The sequence below is a fragment of the Stegostoma tigrinum genome, chromosome 7 (genome assembly GCF_030684315.1).
Source record: "Stegostoma tigrinum isolate sSteTig4 chromosome 7, sSteTig4.hap1, whole genome shotgun sequence".
Taxonomy (NCBI): domain Eukaryota; kingdom Metazoa; phylum Chordata; class Chondrichthyes; order Orectolobiformes; family Stegostomatidae; genus Stegostoma; species Stegostoma tigrinum.
This window is the reverse complement of record NC_081360.1, coordinates 37,940,838-37,958,863: the sequence shown is the minus strand read 5'-3', so window position 1 is coordinate 37,958,863 and position 18,026 is coordinate 37,940,838. Positions and strand designations below refer to the sequence as shown.

The 18,026-nt window shown below is 37.3% G+C and overlaps 1 protein-coding gene across 25 annotated transcripts in view; it reads left to right on the top strand.

The window, feature by feature from the left end:
• The window catches only part of gulp1b (GULP PTB domain containing engulfment adaptor 1b), a 344,780-nt gene that overhangs the window by 189,492 nt on the left and 137,262 nt on the right, over positions 1-18,026 (top strand). For all 25 annotated transcript variants that reach the window (XM_048534120.2, XM_048534121.2, XM_048534122.2 and 22 more), the window contains one exon: positions 12,626-12,687. In XM_048534120.2, the coding sequence (XP_048390077.1) occupies positions 12,626-12,687 (62 nt within the window). The remainder of the gene's footprint in view (positions 1-12,625; positions 12,688-18,026) is intronic.

The window sequence follows — 18,026 nt, the reverse complement described above, 5'->3', positions numbered from 1 at the left end:
ATGGTCAGGTCCCTGTGTCCTACATGCCTTCATTGGCAAAACAAAATTCATTCAATCTACCATTTCAATTCTTTTCAAAATTCAAAAAGTTCCATTAACTTTCCCCATAACCTTCTCTATTTCATTTGGTATTAATGTATAACGTCTCAGTCTTATCCCAACATCTAAGATAATATCAGATGAATTTGAACCAAAAATTGAAATTGTTGGAAAACCTCAGCAGCTCTGGCAGCATTTGTGGAGAGATACAGTTTTTACAGCTATTTCTGTTCTAGTTTCTGATTTCCAGCATCCACAGTTCTTTCAGGTTTTATTAGGTGAATTTGTACTGCCAATATATCTTTCCTGAGGCCCTATTCCCTGAGCTGTACACCATATTGCAGATGTGGTTGAACCAGGGTATTGCATAGCTGTAGAAATCTTCCTTGTTGCTGTATTCTAGTAATCTAACTATAAAAGCTAACACTCAGTTACTTTTTTTGATTTTTCCTTTGTACCTGACTGGTACATTTTAATGAGAGATAACGGGAACTGCAGATGTTGGAAAATCCAAGACAACAAAATGTGAGGCTGGATGAACACAGCAGGCCAAGCAGCATCTCAGGAGCACAAAAGCTGGTGTCCAACCTGTCTCTGCCTCCCTAACCTGTTCTTCCTCTCACCCATCCCTTCCTCCCACCCCAAGCCGCACCCCCATCTACCTACTAACCTCATCCCACCTCCTTGACCTGTCCGTCTTCCCTGGACTGACCTATCCCCTCCTACCTCCCCACCTATACTCTCTCCACCTATCTTCTTTTCTCTCCATCTTCGGTCCGCCTCCCCCTCTCTCCCTATTTATTCCAGAACCCTCACCCCATCCCCCTCTCTGATGAAGGGTCTAGGCCCGAAACATCAGCTTTTGTGCTCCTGAGATGCTGCTTGGCCTGCTGTGTTCATCCAGCCTCACATTTTGTTGTCTTGGTACATTTTAATGATCTATTTATATGAGCCATTAAATCTCTTTGAACCTCCACTGTTTTCACATTATCACAATCTGAAAAAAAAGTAATATCTCTTCTTTTATTCCAAAATGGAGGTCCTCAGACTTTTCCAACTGTTCCAGTTATGTCCAATTAAGAGTCCCAAAAAATTTGAAAAATTATGTTTGATCTACATGTTGTTAATAAACTTGACTATATCACTCTCAGTTGTAATGCCTAAGATGATTTAGATCCAAGCACAGACCCTTGCTTCAAATTATCATCCAATATCACTACATTTCCATGTTTCTTAAAGGTACTAATCTCTCAAATAGATCAATATTATTCAATTCTCTGAGCTTCAATCTTAGCGAAAAGACTTGAATGTAGACCCTTATCAAATGCCTTTTGGAAGCCCCATATAAATTGAACCCATTGCCATTTCACTGTTACTAGGTTATTACCTACTCAAAAAAATTTAAGTTTGGTAACCTGAATCACCCTTTATAAACCCATGGTTGGCTTCTCTCTGATTAGGCAAGATTTGTCTCAAACACTCAATTACTTTGTCTCCAAAAGCAGATTCAATATTTCTCTCATAACAAATACTAGATTAACTGGTCTATAATTTCATGGTTTGACTCTCTTACCTTTTTTAAACAGTAGAATTACATTTTGCAATCTTCTAATCTCTAAGAACAATTCCTGAATCAGAAGAGCTTTGGAAAATTATGGATAAACTATCTGTTATGTCTTTTAAAATGAATAAAGTCATGTTTTGGGAGCATTAGTGCCATAATGATCTCTAACACTATTTGCATTAACTTTTGTGAGTTCCAGTTACTGATACATTTCAGTCCAGGCAAATTAATAATGCAGTATTTCCCTCAGTTGTGAAGTTTATCACAAAGCAATTATTCAGCACTCCTACTCATTGATTATTTTCATTTGCAATAGGAAGCCTAAATTTCAGGGGCCTGTATTGAACACTCTGTTTCTTTAAACATAATTGTATTTATAGTTAATCTTGAATTTTCTTCTTTAGTTGGTAATCCTTTTTTCACCTCCTTTGCTGTTCTTAATACCTCAAGTTCTTTCGATCTGAAATATTGTTTAGCTGTCTCCTCTTTCCTTGAGATTTACCTCTCACTTTCTTGTCAGTTATAACTGCTTCATTTGCCTTTTAGGGCAATGTACTATCAGTGTGTTTAATTAAATTGCTTTTTGAACACTTCCTGCTAGTATCTGTATTTTTCAGAATAGTTTTGTCTGGTTTCATTGGTGTCTTTCTTAAACTATTCAAGTAATCTACACTGAAACCTAAATTTCTAGTAACTGTGTCATGTTTTATTCTTGTCAAAGCTAACATTCATTTCATTTGAATTATGATCGCTATTAGATGAATACTCCCTTAATGCCATATAAATAACCAAATCTGGCTCATGACTCATTACTAAATCTAACATACATTAGATTTTTGTTTTAAAACAAGTTCTGTTCTGACCTAACATCACTTATGGCCTATTGTGTCATACTTTTTACGTTTGTTTCTGTGATGTGGGTATTATTGGCAAAGCCAGAATTTGTTGCTCATCCTAATTTGCTCTTGCTAATAACAAGTTTTGTCTTTGAAAAGAACCCAGTATCTTTCATATCAAAAAGATTTGTAAATTACACATTGTAGCTGTCATTTGTCTAATGGTATCTTGTGATTTAATGGTATTCAGTCGTATGCTATGCTGTTTTGTCAGTTTCATGTTTTTGTCCCATACCAAAGCAAAAAAGTATTTTTACTTTTACATTTCTTTATAGTGTACAATATTTCATGGAATGGACCAATTTGTTCCGAAGCCTGTACTGTCAGACTTGACAGACTTGAATCGAGGCCTTTAGAAAACATAAAAGCTGAAAACTCACAGTCAGCAATGAAGGAATTGTGCTCAATATTTTTCATGCTCACAGCTGTCCACAGTTCTTTCAAACAGCACTTCATGATTATTGGGATTCATGTTTATTCCACCACCTTCTCCATGGCATTTGTGATGTGTGTCCTCAAGGTAAACACTAATGAGTCTCTTTAAATAGTCACGATAAAGAAACTTTACTCGGACACTTAAAGAGAAATTAGCTTGGGAGCTTCTGGAGGCAGTAGGCAGATTTAGACCTATTCCCCAGGTGCAGACAGCACCATTGGCCAGGTAGCCTGCATTGTCATTCTTTAAAAAGGGAATAATAGTCAGACAGTAAGACCAGCCCAGTAAAAGCCTTACTTAAAGGGCCAAGCACCCTGGCTGGCAGTCAAGTAAAATTTATTGAACTTCTGACACTGGAAAGTGTGTGATGGTCCTCCAACGTGTTTTTGGAGGTTTTGTTTTGTTTTATTGGAGAGTATTTTCAAACAGCAGATGGCAGATTACTCAGTGATCAATCACATAAAGGTGGCAGAAGGCATGAGGGCAACTACAGCCTTCTGCCAACCAATGCAGCCAGCATCTCAATGTGCATGCTAATTCAACATTCCCCTGTCTGCTACCTGTAGAGGTGCATATCTGAGGCCACTGAAGCTGGACTTGCTTGCAACTTTCCCTTCCAACATATTTGTAGGTAAAACATCTGTGACAGATGATTTGCCATGTGCTGATCCCAACTCTGTACTCTCCTTCAAAAATACGTGCATTGCCAATATTTGTGCTGGTTGCTCAGTCAGATTAAGAGATGGGAGTCTTCTCTCTCTCACCCTTGCTCTCTCATTCCTTGTGTGTCTGAAATCAGAAAATTAGGAAAGTGTTTGGGTAAAATCCGAGGCTCATCCACAGCATGCCAGAAGCAACACAAGGCAGGAAGGTAGCAGACTCCGTACTATTCTCAGCACTATTAATTCTGCAGACGTGGCCATAGCTGGACTAATCATGACGTAACCTCCAAAAGGCTCAGGAGATAGAGGTGGTTTTGTTCCCTGTCAGGTTTGATCTGCTCCCATCTCCTGTGTGCTACAGAAGACAGGATGCTCTGACAGTGGCTGTATAAAACTGTGTTTGATGAGGTTCCTTGATGCCCTTTTCCATGAATGTTTGGTCTTTTGCAAAGCCTTTTGCTCACAGGCAGCTCTCGGCACATCTTTTGTTTCTTTGTTTCTTGTCTTGCCGAGCTTTTTTTGTCATTTGGTTCTGCTGATCAACGTCTCCTGGTTTTATCTCTATTGCAGATCTTTTGTCTTTGAGCTACCCATGTCTGTCTCAAAACGTATTGCATTTCTACCCTGCCCCTTTCTGATGAAAGGCTATTGACTTCCAGCATTAACTTTCTTCTCTCGGTAGATGCTGCTGTAATCTGCTGCGTGTTTCTAGCATTTCCTGTTTTCATTTCAGATTTCGAGCATCTGCAATATTCTGTTTTTTGAAAGGAATTCTTTCATTGAAAACAGAATTTATTAACGTATCTGGAATTTCCTGGTGGAAGGAGCTGAGACAGTTTCTGTTTTTCTTATTTCCTTACAACAATGAACTTATTGCTTGTGAAAATACTGTCGCCATATGAACCAGGAAACTCGCCCACCCATCTTTGTATAGTTAAAACTATTTTATCTCCAGGAATTTTCAGTTCGTCACAGCTCAAGTCATTAACTGGGCATGTGGTGTGATGTTTTTACACTTTTGAAGATATATAACTTGACGAGTCTCAGTTTCTAACTGGGCCCAATACATGTCTAAAGTTTGAGTTCTTGGTGCCAGAACACCAGCAGGAATATGTGCCTCCTGAGGAAATAAAATATGTTTCAACGGGGGTGTAGAGGGATGGTGTTTGGGAAAGGTCAAGCTACATTACAGTTTACGTCTATTTTTGCTCTACATCTACTGAAAACTCAGCAGAAATGTAATGCTTATTATCTTTACAATGTTCCAATCTTTTGCCTCTTAATTACATTTTGTTATGCCCTGGTATTTGGTTTCCACTTTCAGAAAACTTTACACTATTTACAACTGTTTTGTTGATATTACTTGGCAATGAGCGCCTAGAATAAAGGCTACATTTCATCCATAATAAAGACAGAATCTCAATTCATTTTCAGGCCATTAAAAAGTATTGTGCCTGATATATACTGTAAGAATATGTAGGCTTTAAAAAATGTAAAGCCAGTTTAAAAGCACATACTTATGTAGTATGTTTTTCATGTCATCTTTGTTCAATGTGAGCATGAATAATTTATTGTTAATTGATACTGTTTTCCTCATGATGTATATCATATTACAACATAGACAATTAGTTTTCATTAGTAGATTATTTATCTTTTATTTAAACAAATTAGTATTGCAAATCCATATCCAAAACCATTCCAAGGCATCAGCCTTAGACGGGTGGCAGATGCAGGAAAACTGCTTTCTGATTGGTATTATCATTAAGTTGATATATTAATCATCACAATAAAAAAAACTCAAAATTCAGAAATAGGTTTGTTATTATAAAATCAAGCCTGAATTACGAAAAGTGGAAAGTGCAATGTACTTTAATATATTTAAGCACTGAAATGTATTTCATTTAATGTAAAATTTGAGAGCCAAAGATACTTTTGAAGTAAGAGCAGGTAACCAGAACTACACAATGTACCCCTTCTCTAATTCAGTCCTCAACGCAAGACCAGTTGAGACTAGTTTATAACATGCTCCTTGCAAAAGTGCCAATCGTAATAAACAAACAATATGAAGACTATTCAAATAATTTAAAGTTAATTTCCCCTGGCAACATAAATGTGAATGCACATGCACTATAGTTCATTGTTGAAGAATTTTGAAAAACATAAGTAATTTTGAACTGCTCATATTTTCTCCTCACCTCTGCCTTTGCTAGATATGGATGTTTTGAAGTTATTACTTTTGCAGCAGTTGACTTTTCAGTTGGCTTCCAGCCATGTCAGTAATTCTTCTCAATAATAAATGGCTGTATCAGAACAATGGTAGTGGCTCAGTTATGGCTAAGTCATCATCATCATATTCAGCTTGCTTGGATGACTTTATAGCTTTGATCTTACATTTGCCAGTATTGAGGTTGTTGACTTGTTCGCTGAGCTGGCTTGTTCTCTTCCAGACATTTTGTCTCGATGCTAGGTGCCGTCATCAGTGGAGCCTCCGATGAAGTGATGTTATTCTACTCCACTTGGAATTTGTACGATCTGGTCCATTATGGTGAGTAGTGGCATTTCCGATTTTGATCTGTATGGTTTGTATATGGGGTCCAATTCTATGTGTTTGTTGATTGCATTATAGGTGGAGAATCATGCCTGTAGGAATTCCTGTGCGTATGATTGGCTCGGGCTACTATGGTTACCTTGTCCCTGTTAAACTGATGGCCCTCATTGCCTGAGTGTACTGATATTAAGGAGAGTTCATCGTGCTATTTTGCTGCTACCTGATGCTCATGTATTCTGATGGCTAGTTTCCTTTCTGTCTGTCCAACGTAATGTTTTATGGCAGTTGATGCATGGTATTTTGTAAACCATGTTCATTCTGCATGTTGTGGGAATGGCCAGTGTTGACAACAACTGGAGGTCACAGTGCGCCCTAACACACTGACCGCACTGCCATATATCAAGAACATCTCAAAATTGATAACAAGACTCCTAAGACCACTAGGAATCATGGTGACCCACAAGCCCACTGCCACTCCATGACAAACACTTACAAGGATAATAGACTGCATTCCCACAACATGCAGAACCAACGTGATTTACAAAATTCCATGCAATGACTGCCATAAAACATTACATTGAACAGACAGGAAGGAAACTAGCCATCAGTATATATGAACGAGCAGCAAAATGGCATGATGAACTCTGCTTAATATCTATACACTCAAACAATGAAGGCCATTAGTTTAAATGGGACAAGGTAACCATAGTAGCCTGAGCCAAACATCGACAAGCATGGGAATTCCTAGCGGCACGATTCTCCACCTGTAATGCAATCAACGAACACATAGAATTGGACCCCATGTACAAACCCATGCACATCAAAACCGGAAATGACACCATAATGGACCAGACAGTATAAATTCCAAATGGAATAGAATAACATCGCTTCATCAGAGGCTGCGCTGGTGACTAGCATGTCGATGAAATGTCTGAATGAGAACAAGCCAGCTCGGCGAGCAAGTCAACAGCCTCACCCACAACCCAAGCTACAGATCTTTATCAAAACTTTGATTGGCCAGTATTTATTCCACTGTCATTTTTTTGTTTGTAGCTGCTTTGCTGTTGATATCCAGCTATGCATTGATCTCACTCGTATCTAACTTAGCTCCAAGTATTCCATTGGCATTGTCTATATAATGAACATTAAATCCATCAGATTCCAGAACTCTTTCTATCAAAAATTTCTTCTTCAGTGGAACCTGTGAATTGTTCCACTTGGTTATTCTTGGTTTCCACCTTGAATGGAGTACCCAAAGCATGACTCCTGGAGTTCTTTTGATGAGTTCTTCATACTTGGCACAACTGATTATGTAGGTTTCCTTGATTATGATAAGTTTCTTCAGGCACATTGTTACAATGTTGTTACAACATAACATATTTCTTGATTTCCAGTGGTTACTTTTTGTCAAGGTGCTGAATTTTGATGTTGTGATTTTGTAGTTTACATCATATATTGCAAGCTTTCGGGGATGGGTGTGCATGATAGTTGTCAAGCAGCAAGATGGCTTTCTTCAATAGTTTGTTCTGCCGAGGATGTTTTATAGCATTTGAAATGAGGCCACGGTGGAATCAGTCTTTGAAATATGATGAAGTCACCAAGGTTTTGGCACTAGTTGAAGTTTGACATGACTGTGAATTTAGATTTACATTTTGGTCCATTCAGGCTTAGATGTTTGGACACCTTCATCCATCTCCATTGGCATGCTTCTTGATTATTCTTCAATTTTAAGCCACCCATATGAATTGATTCTGTGACCCCATTCTTTGTGAAGTGTATACCTGCATAGTACCAGTCAAAGATTCTGCAGAATGCTCATGGGAGATGGTCCAAATGGGAGTGCTGTAATGCTAATGGGAATAATTAAGAAATTGCTCAAAATCTGAGAGATTACAAAATGGCATGTAAGAACCCCACTATCCATACTCTAGCATGTGTGCATCACATTGAGTTGTTCCAGTCATATCAGACTACTCCAGAAATAAACATTCGTCATTGTTAGCGCTCAAACCACCTGTAACCATAAACTACCTGGCAACATGAAGCCCGCTTTTGTGACACTTACCTCAAAGGTCAGCCGTTTTCAATTCCTCGGAGGGGAAGCTTCTCAAAGCAATAATTTAGGTTAGAATTAGTGATCAGTTGGATCATTGCAAGTAATAAAGGAAAGGTAGCATATATTTGTTAAGGTCAAATTGTGCTTCACTAATTTGCTAGAAATTATTGGAGGGATACGTAAGAGTGAGTGTTAATGAGATTAATGCTGTTGATATAGTGTATGTAGACTTTCAAAAAAAGATTTTTACAGTGCTGGACAAATAAATGGGACAGTGGCAACATGGATATGAAATTGGTTGAATGACAGGAAACAGTAGCGTTTATGGAATATCTTACAACTGAAGAAAGGTTTGTGTTGGAATTTCTGAGAACTTGGAAGTTGGAATCCTTGCTGTTTTGATATTTATGAAGAACTTAAACTTTCGCTATACCGGGAACAAATTGAAAGTATGCTTTTGATGTACAGAATGGTAAAATTATCAATTGGGTGCAGAGCAGTGTAGAACTTCAAAATGATATAACCCAGTTGTCAGAATAGGTGAATTCATCTGTGTCAGATGAATTTCAATGCAAAACAGAGTGATTTATTTTGGCCAGAAGGACATGGCGATGCAAGATAAAATAACAGGTAGAATTTGAAAGCGAAGCAGAGGATCCTAAGTGCATATTTCCATAAGACATTAAGGATGGGAGGACAGGTTGAGAGAGCAGTTGATAAAGCATACAGTGTTGTAGACTTTATTCTTAGGAGCGTGGAGGTTGTTTTATATTTGAATAAAGTTGTTTCTGCCTCTTGGAACATTTTGGCCAATTACAGTCAACAAAGGTTTGGACAGATATGAAAAGCCATTAGCAACAGTAAAAAATAAATCATGAGAACTTACGATTCCAGAGATGAAAAATGTCAGATACCTACATTAGAGAAGAGAGAGTTGAGAGCAGGTCCGATGAGAGGTACTGAATATTATGAGAGTAGACAGATTAGATGGAGGAAATAAACTGTACCTACTGTATGTGGGTCAAGAACAGGAGGGTACCAATTGAAGGTAATTGACAGTTGGGGAAATAGAGACAAGCGGAGAAGTATTTTCATGCAGTTAGTGGTTATGATTTAGGATTCACTGCCTGAGAGAATGTTAGAAGCACATTCAAGCAAGGAGGAGTTAGATTATTATCTGTGAAGGAAGAATGTACAGGGTCACAGGGAGAAGTCACAGCTTTGGGAGTCAGTCCGTTACTTGTTCGAACAGCCAGGTAAGATGAGGTGGAACATATGACCTCCTTGTGTGCCATGACTGTTCTGTGATTCCATGTTAATGGTAAATACTACCTTGGTTTTGCAGTCAACACCAAAAGTATGGTGTTCACTATGTTGATAGTTGCCAACAGAGTTTTAGCAGCCTCTGGTTTCAAATATTGCTGAGTTGAATTTATAAAATTTCAATTAAGACCAAATGGAAATCAGATAGAAAAAAAATACGGTTGCTGAGTGGCTCATCCAGGTGTTCTGCCTTTGATACGTTCCCTGATAATTTTCACGAGGAAGGGTGCACCACAGCCTATCACACACTAAGGAAGCAATTGACAGCATTATGGGCCCAGTGAGAATCCTGTTTGATACATTATATCTTGATATTCAATGAATTTAATAGCTATGGAGTTTTACGTCAGCTGGCTTGATATATGAACCAAGGAGTGGAGGTGGGTAAAATTATTCAAGCTGCTTTACTATTCATTGTGAAATGATGTGCCTGATCTGTGTCTTTGTTAGATAAGGTCAAAGATTACACAACACCAGGTTATACTTTGACAGGTTTTTTTTGAAGACACAAGCTTTCAGAGTTTTGTTCCTTCTTCAGGTGTCACGTATATTCAAATAAACCTGTTAGACTATAACCTAGTGTCATGTGATCTTTGACCTTGTGCACCCCGGTCTGATACCGCCATCTCCACATTATTTGTTCATTAAAATAAGTCAGGATAGTGCTGTAATTGAAAAATGGAATTACCCATTAAACAGTCTGTTCTCCATACTGTAGAACTTCAAATGGCAAGCTGTCAACCTAAAAGATCATTATTTCAAATATGAAAAAGATTTTGGATGACATTAAAAAAGGTATAGATCTTCATTTAATAGATAATAATCCCCGTATAATCATTAGGGTAACCTAGTGTTGTAACAATTTGTAAATGTTTAATCTTTTCAGCTCAGATATCTACTGAAATAACAAAAATTCAGTCATTTTTGAGGTATTTTATGTTGCATGTAATCTGGCTCCCTAATTGTTTGACAGATGCTTGCCTTTGTTTATGCAGTTGGTTTTGAAGTTTATTTACTTGGGGCATTTTATGATATCTTCAAAGGATTCCAATTATTGCAGTAGGGCTTGTAAAATGCTGTTTATCAAGTAAACAAAGGGTGATTGAATGCTGAGGGAGATAATGGTTTATGGTCGAGGGAGGTAGTATGGGGAGTAGGGTAATTTAAATTGATCAGAGAGTTCATATTTTTGAACATAGGGAGCCATCCTAGTACAACTCAAGCTCTGTTTATAATTCGATTTGAAGACCTGAGATTGGGTTGATGGAATTTGTCTGGCCTCCTGGCTCCCACCTCTGATCTAAAGACTCAACCCTAATAGTTCTCCAGGGCATTCCTGCCATCTAGAATTCGCTGATAAGATTTACATTTACCTCAACCCTGTATTGTGACCTTAGTTAGGATTCTACTGAGCGTTATATCAACATAATGTTTATTCTGAATTAAAAATGAATGAAAAGTGCATCAGGGGATGTTAGTACATTGAACTGCAGTTAACTGCTTTTGCCTTGCCTTTAGTCTTGCTGACAGGAATGGAGAAGATGTCCTTTTTGGTTTGAGCAAAATTATGAAGAATTCATTGATAAACTAATTTACAATGTCAACATTTTATATCTCACAGTTAATGTCTCCATCATAGTAATCATGAGAAAACCTCACTCTGAATGGGAAATAAATTGAATCAAAAATTCTTATTAGAATTTATCATAGCCAATATAATGAATAATCTTTGAAACCTTTTTTTCTATTCTTTTATTATTTGTTCTAAACTTATTCACTATTAATACATACATTTGTCTCTTTCATGAAAGTATTGCATATTAAAGCACTGATACAAACTGAAATAGCTCCACAAAGGCTGGTATCCTGTCACCCTTTATTTACACATGCACAGTATTTGACACTGGTCTGCCTTCCTCAGAACCAGCTGTCGGAGTGAACAGAACACTGTTCTCATCTGTCAGCCAGGACTCCCTGATTGGACCAGGTTAAAAGCCCCAATCAGGGAACTCATATTCTCTGGAGTCCACCTAGCTGATCTCATTCCAATCCGGGCACAAACAAGACTTCTTTCCTGTCTGAATGTTAATTGAAGTTAACTTTTTAAAGTCCTGATACAGAAAGACTGAACCCAAAGACTGGTTTCCAGCACCCTGGCACAAATCAGCATCGTTAAAACTGGTATGAAATTGATTGATCTGCAGTCATTAGGATCAACGAACAGATTCTATGGGCTGAAATTTAACCACAGAGGCAGGTAATGGAAGTCAGGAACTTTCATGCCTCCGAAGACTTCATCTGGCAAGGAGTGGGGGTGTGGAGAAAAGAATGGTCAGCCCATTTTAGCTCATTTCTATTTGTGGTACTCGTGTAGTGAAATAATTTTGCTCAAACGACTACAAAATACAACTGGTTAAATTTAAAAATACCCTTTACTAATGAGGAGCAGCAGTGCTGCCTGAGGCTCACAATGAAAATCCAGTGCTCGGTTGCCTCAGGCTCTGACCCTTCAAGCTGTGGGACTATTAAGACTCTCTCACTATATTGCGTATCCTGCCCTTGTCCTTTGACAGCTGTCAGACACTATTTGCAGTTTTCTGCCTGAATTCGGCAGCTGTTGTAATTTGTTAAGCCTCTGACAAAGACACTCTAGTAAAGATCGACTTGTATCCCTATTGTTAATATTCTTTCTCTAATTTTAGTAGCATTTTAATTTTCTGAAAAATTTGAGATAGTGTGAATATTGCTGACAATTTTGGTTTTGACAGAATTCACTAATAACTTATTGACTAAACTTGAAATCCAACTACCCAAACACTTAGTGATAAGTTTATGCATGAAAATTTGCCCTAATCTTAATGTACTTTTTAGTTAGCAAGTACATCTAAAACTGAAGTTTTTTCTCAATGTTAAAGAGATAATTTTTAGTCCTGAATTCAACAAACATACGAATTCAACGTGATCGTGTCTGAATATTCTTTAATCTCACTTTGTGCTCAATTTATAATTTCAGACTAAAACCTTTTAGTTTTAACTGAACAACTGTACTGTGTGATAATATCTTTATAGCTACATTGCTATGTTGTTTATTCTTGTTTCAGATAAGACTTGGATGCATTCACCTGAAGCTCTATCAAAACATTTTATACCATACACCGTAAAGGTATGTAATGATCCATAAAGACACAGGAAAGAATAATCAGCATTTTATGAAGGAAGCTCTGTCACTGATTTTTGACAGAAAATGTAAATATTATGTTAAAATAATTGAATTTACTCTGAAGTTGTATTGTTTACGTTAACATTGGCTTCTGGCCGAACACGCTAAATTTTTTAAAAAGGTGTCCTTTTTGTTCATTAATTTAACCTGTTATGAAATATTAAGGAATTATTACATTTGATATATAACAGGTATTGGATGAATTCAACTTAGTACTTTGAATTTTAAGAAAGGAAGGCCCAAAAAGTGACTTGATACTCTGGACATTTGCTAGCATTTTTATGCGCTCTTCAATGTTGAGCAACATTAGGGTGACATGCAAGCAATCAAAATATTTCACCAGATCAAGATAATGCTTTACCCAACAAAGATTTCAGTAAAAACATGGAGTATTTGTGTAGTGGCACAATGTTTATTGATACAGTTGAACATACATATAGATTTCTTATTTTGACTGTTTCAATAGATTAGGTTCTGCTTAATAGCTGAATTCATTCCAGACTTTTATTTCATAGCCATTCACCCTTGGGTAAGGAAGTCCTGGTTTGATAATTTGCGAAGAGACAGAACACAAATAGAAGGGACAAGAGGAAGTATCATAATTCTGTTTAGGTTTCTATTTTTAAAATGTCTGGACTAAATTAACGCATCTTTTCATCCAGTTTATGAGACTTCACTGTGCAAAATTGGCTGCTACATTTGTCTATATCACTGCACTTGAAGAAACTGTTATATTGGTTATAAGATGTTCCGGTCTATCCTTCAGATATGATAAAGTGGTGCATTTCTCATGCATTTCTCAGTTCAATTTCTCCTCCTGTTCTGACATTCTAGTGTCTACTTTAAAGAATATTCTGTCCTTACTTTTTAACCAATCAAGGCTTTAATTGGGTCTATGTTATGAGAAACTCAAGGAATCAGAGAAAAGAAAAGAGAGGAGTCCATAGATTTTCAATATTCTTACTCTATTTCGTTTAATGGCAAAGATTAGTCAACAGATGTGTTTTCATGCGCTTTCTTTTTTAATTACCTTGGATTTTATTATTAATTTAATTTCTAATATTTAAGACATCTACCTAATCAAAATTAGATGACATAATTCTACTCTCAGCACTTAATTCTTGTGTTTCATTGTGACTTTGTTGCTTATTCATGCCTTTTGAAAATATTTGTGTACCGTTTAGACTGTGCATCTTTGTAATAGTCTATGTCCTATATTGTATTTTAAGGGAAAAGGACATTAGTCTCCATTGTATTGGTTATTGTGATTACAGATCAACATAATGTGAATTGACATTACCATTTAACACTCTTGCATCAAAGATGTGATTCTATTGTTGGCTGTAGAGAGTAACTTCACCCTGCCTGTCTTCAAAAACTGATCATTACATTTAATCAACAAAAATAGAAGTTGCTAGAGAAATTCGTTCTGATGAAGGAACTCAAAATATTTACTTTGCTTTCTCTCTGCATAGAGACACTACCGGACCTGCTGAGTTTCTGCAACAGTTTCTGATTTATATCGGATTTCCAGCATCTGCAGTCCTTTTTATTTATTACATTTAATCCTTGTGTATTAACTGATTTCTGATCACTGGCTTTGATTTCTCTGTTAAAATTATCTAGCAGTTTAGCAAAATATTTTCTGTTTATTCAGCTTTTCGGGGTAGCTCACTGCTATTATTCAGTTTGTTTTAAAAGGTGTGGATTTTAATTTTAATAGCAATATCAAAAAGCTTGTGCGGCAGAACTGTATTGCAATACAATTTTAATGGAGCTCACTGGATGTAAGTGGAGGGTTCACAGGGGGCTAATCAACATCAAATATAAAATGAAGAACAAGATACTGCCCATGCTGGAAACCTTAAAATGAAAACTGTTAAGATCACATTGCTTAGCAGGGCAGCCAGCATCTGGGGACAACCTGAAATCAATTGCCTGACCTGCTCAATATTTCCAATTTTTTTTTCCATTTTTCAGTGATCTGAAACTGGAAGGTAGGCTAATGTTTTAGTTGAGCTCTAAAATCAAGTTCCCAAACTTTTCTGTCCTTTCAAAGCCTGATAATCTTTCAATGTACATCTGTAGAAATGTTTACTTTATTTCAAATTTCCACCCTTTTCAAAAAAAGTCTCTTTCTTAAATGATAAGGTTCTTGCAATTGTACAATACGAACTCAGATCATTAAAATGAACTGTTTTGGCCCTCTTGTCCATAACTTCTATTTTCACATAATTTTCCATCAAAACATGTTTATGCAGCTTAGAATTGGACTCTCTTTTTCCATCTGGAAGCAGCTATTTGAGACTTCATAACCTTCAGTCTCCTGTTGCTGTGCCAACATTTGGGTATTTTGCTTCTGACAAAGGTCCATTCATTGGAATCTTACCCTGACGAACCATAGGAATTCAATAGTTCTCATGTCTTGATGTTTGCTATCATTTTGTTTAAAAGACCAATTTAATTTTCACCGCTGGTTTCACTTTCTGTTTATTAACATTTTCGAAACCCTCTGATTGTTTCGGGAGAATAATTAATGGGTGGTAGTTAGAGGATTTAGCTGATTTTTGATTAAGTATCTCCAAACCAGTTTATTTACAACATTGAACACTGAGGGTTAGAATCTTTGAGTTGTGCCGACACTGGAGACCTTTACAACTACTGGGCATTATGCAGCTATGAAAGTCTCACCCCCAATACTGACATCCAGCCTTTTTTCTGGCTTGTGAGAGGGTCAGAAATGAATCATGCAAGTGCAAAATTAGATCTTAACAAGACGATTTGTAATTAATGCTGAGCTCAAACATGCCCATATCATAAGAACTTTAGAATATAAGTACTAGGAGCAGGAGTAGGCCATCCGGCCCCTCAAGCCTGCCTGGCCATTTAGTAAGAACATGGCTGATCTTTTTGAGACTCAGCTCCACTTACCCACCCATTCACCATAACCCTTAATTCCTTTACTGTTCAAAAATTTATCTAGCCTCGCCTTAAAAACATTCAGCAAGGTCGCTTCAACCACTTCACTGGGCAGGGAATTCCACAGATTCACAACCCTTTGGGTGAAGAAGTTCCTCCTGACCTCAGTCTGACATCTGCTTCCTTTTATTTTGAGGCGATGCCCTCTAGCCCTAGATTGACTTGCTAGTGGAAACAGCCTCCCTGCCTCCACCTTATCTATTCCCTTCATAATCTTATATGCTTCTATAAGATCTCCCCTCATTCTTCTGAATTCCAATGAGTATAATCCCAGTCTCCTCAGACTTTCCTCATAATCCAACCCTCTCAACTCTGGAATCAATTGAGTGAATCTCCTCTGCACTCCTTCCAGTGCTAGTATATCTCTTCTCAAGTAAGGAGACCAATACTGCGCACAGTACTCCAGGCGTGGCCTCACCAGGAGCCTACACAGCTGCAGAATAGCCTCCCTGTTTTCAACACTGACAAAAGGCACAGGCTATGAGCAAAACTTGTTTAATAAGTTTGATGAACGTTTTGGATTGACAGGCAGTCTGGTGTTGATTTACAAAACAAAAGGCTGCCTGTTCCACATTTTTAATATAGATCTTGTTGACATTTCGCAAGGGAGGATCTTTGGCTGAGTTTAAAAAGTCACAGAAGTATCTCTTCAGTGCCCCTGAGTGCACTGGTTGATGATTCAAAGAGGCTACAAAAAGATTGTCTGTCTTTAGTCTGGGGGATGAATAGAAGTTTGCTTGCTTTATAAGTAGTTGAACTGCTGAGATTTAAAATTTTTCAATGGGTTTAATGAATGGATTTCTGTTTTGCCTAGAATAGCAAATATGAGTGAGAGCTATGTTAGATTGTCCAAAGTTTTTTTCTTTTTTCAGCTCCACATGGTTTTAAAAATATGTACATACCATAATTTGCCATGCCAATGCCCCAGGGAGGGCACAATAGTGATTGCTGAGCATGGGCTGGCATGGAAAACATATGGAAAATGAATTAAGCTGTGAAAGAGCATGAGAGGTGAGAGTGGGAGGGCCTAAAAGCTTTGAAAGAAAGTGAGGTTTAGTCCCAGAGAACTGAGGCAGGCCTTCTCACCTCCTGCATCTGCGGTTGAGTGTGTTCTGTTTTTGGGACCAGCAAGGCCATTTCCTCCCATTACATCTTCCTGAAGTGAAACTTACAGCTAATGGGACCTTATAAATGCAGATGGGCCTGCCAAATTGGGAAATTTTCCAATTCACACTGCCCTGCTCCCAGTGGAAAATTTGGCTGTCAAACTTTTTTAATCCTATTTGTGTAGTGATAACCATTGGACCCATTGTAGATTCATAGATCACCTTTGCTTGTTGTAAGGCAGTATTTGGAACTTGTAAGTATTCTTGGCAGAAAATGGGAGAGCTATGTGTTATGGTGAGATTGTTCTAAACTATGACACCTCAGATGTGTCAATTTTTGGGTGCATACTTTTTCAGTAACATTGAATTAATATGTAATTAACTTAATATGTATTTCCTAATAAGCATAATGAAAAGAAATGTCCAGAGGAAAAATATAATCTCTCATCAAAATTACCTAACGCACATTTTAAAAAAAATGTACTGCTTCTAGCAATAATTACTGAGGGTGTTTACTGAGGGCATCATTCTAACTTCAAGAAACCTGAAAGAGAGTTTTTTGTACCTCAATGTGACCTGTTTGTAGGGAATGGAAGTTACAAAGTTACTTCTGTGGAAAAAAGCATGAAAAAGAATGGTCAAAGATGAATTGAAAGATGGAAAATTTCCTGGGAATTAAGTACCTAACACAATAAATGGATGATATAACAATGCTGTTTGTGTTCTGAGCCTGAGAAGAAATTATGTGACTTATTTACTAATTCTTACGTATTCACTGGATTATTTTACGAGAAACCATTTTGAAAGGCATTGCTGTGTCATGTAGATTCCGTATGGGACTATGTTGCTCATGAGTGCATCACAAAACAATCACAACTTGGCTGCAAAATCGAATAAAAATGATTTTTTTCCATTATCTGTTGATTTCAATTTTTCTTGTATGCCCTTTGAGCCTGCTGACAGGTTATGTTTGGAAATCAGTGAAGTTCGCTGATTACGTAGTTATCTAGACATGTGGTGCTGCAACTGATTGGTTCCTTTTGTTCTAGCAGCAGAACATGAAAGCTGAATAGCAGTTTGGTGTGTACAGTCCAGTCAAATATCATATGCAAACTCTAAGTGTTCATGACCCAGTTTTATTCAGGTGTTACACTCTTTGTCCATGGAAATAAAGGCCCCACACATGTTTGAGACCCC